The sequence below is a fragment of the Boleophthalmus pectinirostris genome, unplaced genomic scaffold (genome assembly GCF_026225935.1).
Source record: "Boleophthalmus pectinirostris isolate CB_2022bp ecotype Guang Dong unplaced genomic scaffold, ASM2622593v1 HiC_scaffold_22, whole genome shotgun sequence".
In the NCBI taxonomy this organism is placed as follows: domain Eukaryota; kingdom Metazoa; phylum Chordata; class Actinopteri; order Gobiiformes; family Gobiidae; genus Boleophthalmus; species Boleophthalmus pectinirostris.
This window is the reverse complement of record NW_026571190.1, coordinates 17,918,448-17,924,742: the sequence shown is the minus strand read 5'-3', so window position 1 is coordinate 17,924,742 and position 6,295 is coordinate 17,918,448. Positions and strand designations below refer to the sequence as shown.

At 43.8% G+C, this 6,295-nt stretch overlaps 1 protein-coding gene across 1 annotated transcript; it reads right to left on the bottom strand.

Moving 5' to 3' along the window:
• Positions 1 to 1,534: 1,534 nt before the first annotated feature.
• On the bottom strand, positions 1,535 to 4,715 carry rtn4rl2a (reticulon 4 receptor-like 2 a). The gene is made up of 4 exons (XM_020941300.2): positions 4,643 to 4,715; positions 3,901 to 4,127; positions 3,300 to 3,533; positions 1,535 to 3,106 (listed from the first exon to the last, which is right to left on the bottom strand). Exons 1-4 carry the CDS (start codon positions 4,698 to 4,700, stop codon positions 2,264 to 2,266), a joined length of 1,362 nt encoding a protein of 453 aa, XP_020796959.1. The 5' UTR covers positions 4,701 to 4,715; the 3' UTR covers positions 1,535 to 2,263.
• Positions 4,716 to 6,295: the final 1,580 nt, after the last annotated feature.

Genomic DNA, 6,295 nt, shown 5'->3' with positions numbered 1-6,295 from the left:
AGCTGATGTAGAAGTAATATTCACATAGAGACTTTCCAAATGACATTATGTGGGATGTATAAATCCATGTAATACAGCCATGTTAATTATGAATAACCTGTCAGTTTAAAGTGTATGATCCTTGGTGTTGTTAATGAGCTTGCATTTTATTATTCCTATCTACTACTTGTTATGTGGGATCTGATTCACCTGTTTTGTTTATCTAATAATATTATATAACAAAAATTAAATGTTCTGCTCAAATAAAGATATGGATGTTATCTGATGGTTTCTTATCTTTAGCTAATATTACATACTGGAGAAATTGGACAAATGCCTGAAGGACAGTGTTACGCCAGTGTGCATGTGGGTGCTTGAACAATTGCCAAGACATAGAATGAACTCCCACGCAAATGGCTTCTGATAAAACAAGTATGAATTTATTTTCTTTCTTTATTCTTTCAGTAACATGTCTTTTAGTACTGTAAAAAAAAAAATAACAAATACGCCAATATATTCCATATATTGTCCCATACAAAACATTGGACGTGCACAGTGAACACAAAGGATAGGGAGAATGGTATAACTGGCACTTTGGTCATCTGACAGCGACCTCATTGTCTTGGCCACTGAAGAGCACCCTAGCTCAGTTTGAACCTCATCCACCACACTTGAAGAGACAGGACACTGAACATTCCCTTTAAGTTGTCAAAGAATGTTGCTATTTCTACCCAAGGCCTTTATATATTGAGCGCAACACAATAATTGAGCAGAGACCCTTACAATCCTTGAGATAATTGAATGGATAGATAACACTGGGACATGCTTCAAGGCTGTATCATATGGGGATCAACTGATGCTGTGCCCATATTGCCCTACTTGGCCTTGAAAATGATTGCTATTTTTACCCCACATTCAGACAAGCTTACATGAGCTCATGCTTGCATCTGCCTGTTTGTTTTGACTTGTAAGCCTTTCATCTGCAGTTCTCATCTTGTAAACTCCGCAGAATCTCCCTTAACGTATTGACAAGCCGGGCCAATTTACACCTCGGCTGTCCATCTGGCGCGGCCCATTGATGAGTCAAACAAGTGACAAACTATTGACGTATTTGCCTTTAGCGGCGATGCCAGCCTGTGAATCCATTCATCTCATTTTATCCACACATGGACAGATGCCCAGAGCTATTCTGACCAGCGCTGGCTGTGACTGTGAGCCCATGTGGTGAGACCTTTCGACCACTTTAGTCATGATGGGATCACACACAGACATCTGTGGCTCTTCTATTTCAACTTTTTAAAGTTTTTGTTTGAGCTGCCCATAAGTGAATCAAACAGGTAAAGAAAAAGTATGACAACAGGAGTAAGGAAATATTCAGTGTTTTATATTAAGATCTTCAAGTTAACAATCGTAACACGTTATAGCAATATGTCACAGAAAGACATCCAAGATACAATTTCCCAGCTTCCAGCAGGAAGCATTCTTTCCTAGTGGTAGTCTGTCTTAGAGACACCATATTTACAGAAAGTTGTGAATGATGTATGGTTTTATTACTTTTAACCTGCAGGATGCTGCTTCTACTGCCAGCACTGACACTTTGTCTGTATTCCTCACGGCTTTCTTATTGCTGCATCAGTTCTGTTTAATCCCTCTTGATATTAACCTTCTAAACAATCTTTTGAGCAGTATCTGCTTTTACATTATTTCTGCCATCTTCATCCTCTCTGCCCTGCATATTGTGCTCTGTCAAGTAGAAGCACTAAGCCTTCACAGTTTTCAGGATCAAATTTCTAAATGGTAAAAATGTGCTGGACTACAGACACCATATTAATCACACAATATCTATTTACAAGACACTTTAAGTGGTTACAGTATCGTCATTACTGTGCTCTGATTCTAACAGTAATCAGTATATCTCTAGCAGCCAGGCATTGGATGCACTAAATGCACTGTTGTACGTGGTCTGGAACTAGTTTGAGGTGATAGAGATCATTCTTTATCAATTGGCGCTGATATTACCAATGGACTCAGCCCTCAGCACCCTGGTTACAGGGAGTAATGACGTCTTACAGGTGAGGCTCACCTGTGTCTGATCTATGACAGCTGAAGTACTCTTAGCAGCCCTGAAAGTATAAAGCCCTGTAAGTGCTAGATTCACAATCTAAGCGCCCCCCCATCTCTCTCGCTGCACCTTTACTAAAGGCAGAGCAGGCAAAGGGGGTGTAGACAGTCTGACAGGGGCCCCGTGGCTTTAAAACAGGCCGAAGGAGGGGCTAAGAGTCTTTCAACCAAACAGCAGATGGATGGGGACTGTGAGTAGACATAAGGAGAGAATGGACAATACAGAGGGTGAGGCGGAGGAGGAGGGTGGCAGGTCAAACTCAGGCGGACACTCAAGCTCGAAGCAGCGCACTGTGATGCCAGAGTCCTCATTGCCGTAATTGGCCCAGTATTCTTCTGGGTCGAGTTTGGGCAGAGCCAGCTCCTCCTCGCCCAGCTCATACTTCACTACAGAGGTGGTGGTGGAGGGCCCTTTGCCATATAGACCAGCCTTCACTGTCTCTGATGCCTTCTCAAACACACCTTTGGTGGATGACTGGGGCTTGTTTTTGTGGAACCACCAGCGTGTTTTGGTGCTGAAGGTGGTTGTGGTGGACCCAGCGATGGAGCCAGGGTCGGGCAGGGGGCAGAGAGCAAAGTCCATTTCCCGAAGGAAGCGCATGTCCTGGCCGCGGCGAGTGGAGGGAGAAGCACAGATGACTTCAGACGATGAAACATGTACCTCACGAAACCACTCCCACACGGGCCGTGCTTCACAGCCACAGGACCAGGGGTTAGCATTGAGTCTCAGGAACTCAATGCCCTGCAGGTCCCGCAGTGTTTGGCTGGGCAGCTCGGCCAGAGAGTTGTTGAAAAGGAACAGCATAGTGAGACGGCCCAGGTCTCTGAAGGCCCGGCGGTTCACCTGGCGGATGCGGTTGTCATGGAGAAGCAGCCTGTCCAGGTTGACCAGGCCTCGGAACACATTTTCGGAGAGAGTGCGGATACGGTTGCCATGCAAGAAGAGCTGACTTAGGTTGATCAGATCAGAGAAGATGTCATCTTGCAGGAAGTGAAGGTGGTTCTCCTAAAACACAATTGTTGGAGAAAGTTGGTGAAACAATTTGTTATGGTGTAAGTTAGATTAGCCTGCATTGTTTTATGGTCAACTCATTACACATTTTCTCAGCACATACACTGATTCAAAGCTGCACTGTTTGAACTTGGTTGCCTGTGTGTTGTGGGTGAGTCATTGCATCACGTCTCCATGGCGCCCCTACCTGCAGATATAGGAATTGCAGACTGTAGAGTTTGTGGAAGATGTCATGGGGCAGCGCAGTGAGCTTGCAGCGGTGCATATGGAGGCTCTGCAGTTTCTCTAAACCACGGAAGGCTCCCCCCTCCAGTCTGTGGAGGCTAGGATTGTCCCCCAGGTCCAACTCCTCCAAGTCCCTCAGCTCACTGAAAGCCCCAGCTTCAATCCACGTGATGTTGTTCGAGAAAAGCCACAGGACCTGAGACAAACAACTGTATTTAGTGCATGTCATAAAATAAATAATTCAGCTTTAATTTCTTCATTAGATTTGGTTTAGTGCAAGGACTATAAGGTTGATAATTGAAAAGGTTTTATATCAGTCAGGTTTTATATCAGTCAGTTAGAATAAAAAATGCCTCAGTGGGATTGCATTCAGATAAATACAAGTCCGTTATGACAGTTTCACATTAAGCATAAAATCAGATTTGCAGACTGCATAAGACGCAGGTGCCCGTGACACACAAACCTCCCACACAAACTTCTCAGCGGGCATCAGAAGATGGCACGTGTTGATTAACTCCTTGAAGCTGTTTGTGCACTAAACAAACCGTTGAAGCCGTGCTTACCTGAGTCCCAAAGCCAAAAGAGCCAACTCTGAGCTCCGTGATCCTGTTGTTTTGGAGGAACACGCGCTGTGACTCGTAGGGCACTCCCACGGGCACGGCGGTGAAGTTCTGCGCCTGGCAGCTCACAGTCATCGGTGTAGGGTAGCACACGCAGTTCTGCGGACACGCAGACACCGAACTAGGCTTGCCAAGGACCATCCATACCACCAGCCACAAGGAGAGACCGCCTGCAGCAGAGACAGAACGGGTGAGTTTGTGCGTGCTGAGTCCATCACAAGCTGTTAGGGAACTGTAACTGCATTTTTCTAAGACTAATCTCATAATATTCTTTATATGTGACCATTAACACAAGTACAAACATTAACCAGATACTGAAGTGCGCGCACAGGTTTCACTGACCGCCTTTACGCACAACTACGTAACATTTACACTGAAAACATAGCCCTTATTTCTCAGTAGAATAATAAGATTGAGTCTATATCAATATCAAGCACTCGTCTCTACGTTTTAGAACAACACATAACAGAAATTATTGAAAAAAGAACAATTTTAAACTGTGCGTAAAGTATGAAATCCAAACTGAGTACAATGCACAAATAAGCAGAAGCAATAGCCCTATATCAAGTATATTAAAGCTTTTAAAATACATTATACGTTTCTCCTAATCCTTTGGAAACTCCGTGAACAAGTTGCAAAGAGTATGGTCCAGAGTCAAAGCCAGAGAAGCCGGTGACAAACTTACTTTTGCAGTTGCGCATGATGGAGCATCGTCGGCTCCGAAAAATCGAAGAGGTTTCCATCCTGAACCAAAAGCCCAAAGCGAGTTAGCCTAAAAGACCAAATATAAGCCTGCTATCTCCGCTGATGCCCTGGTTCCCGAGTCGGAGCGACTGAGAGAGTGAAGACAGCCACTAAGACCGGCGCATATATACTGCACCATGCCGCTTGCGCCTACGGCAGTGGGCACCGCGGAATCTCCTACGTCACGGTCCCGGGGTCAGAACGGCAGTGCGGGCGGAGGGGGACGGAAAGGGGAGGGGCCGACCGTTGGGATTCTCTTTGGAGAGGCTGGCATACGCGCGTAAGGCTGAATGAGGAGGAGACTGCAGACGCACGCACGAGCGCAAAGAGGATGGGTAGGAGAAGAAGATGATCGTTTCCTGAATGGCGCGAGGAGAGACAGTTATGGCCCGCTTCCGGTGAGCTTGGGCCAGACAGTGAGATGTACAAAATGGCTTAGATGGTTGTGTTTAGGAAGAGAAGGATGCCCCCGAATTATGATTCAGCCACAAGAGACGGGCCCGTGCCAGGATGAGCTGCCCAAAACATCACTTTGTGTAGTGGTTGTGGACGTTAAACTCCAGGCAACCGTCAGACTTGTTAATTATAGCTACTGACATAATTATTGATGAGAGATGTTGAATGAGATAATGTGGCTCAGTGCGCACTGAGTGGACACTGGTCAGTGAGGATAAATTGACCAATTAAGGACATTAAAATGCATATTTTTATTTAATTTTGAGTTAATAAGCGCAATGCTCAACTGATATAACTCATAAGATATAATTTAATTGCTAAATAACAATAATGTGGTAGCAAGTCATGTGGCATTTTTACACATACAGTTGCAGTTACAGTACAAGAGTTACAGTGTAATTTTAATATATTTAAAAAGTTCTTTCCAATGTTTTGTGCCCACAAAATATGATAACTCTTGCTTGGAATGGCTAATGCTACGTTTATGTACCACTTAGCAAATCATCAAACTAATTCCACAGCAGATTTACAGTATTTTGTGTATAAAGTGATTGTAGAAGTCAAGCTGACTTCTAATGGTATCCATTGAAATTAATTGGAAATTTGCCAAGTCCATTTACCTTTGTCAGCACAACAACTGTTTCGTTACATTTTCTGTTACTATTTAAGTATTGTACAGTGTCAAGATTTAAGGGCAACTGGACCTAGGAGTTTCAAATGCAATCCATCCTTACCAAACTACAGCACATTCTATTTCAAGTGAAGCAGTGCCTTTGTCTCAAGCTGTCGCTGCTTGTGTCCAACGCTGTTTTGAGTGTCCACTGTTAGAGCTCTGCACAAAGCAGCAGTGGATTCTTTTTATTCTATTAGTGTAGCCTTCAAATGATGCACAATGCTTTGTTCAAGTTAAACTATTATGATAGTACCTGATATTTTTGAGCAGTTTTTCAAAGATCAAACGTCTTGTTACTTGAGATTAAAGTTATGTTGTGCCAGTGTACCAATTTTCCATAAGTGTCTGATGTTTTTGCTTGGCATGGTCAGGACTACTTTAGCTAGAGGATTTACCTATGGTGCATGTTTTGGGTTGATTGGGGAAATGTTTTTATTGTAACTTCAAATAATCTGAAATTTCCAA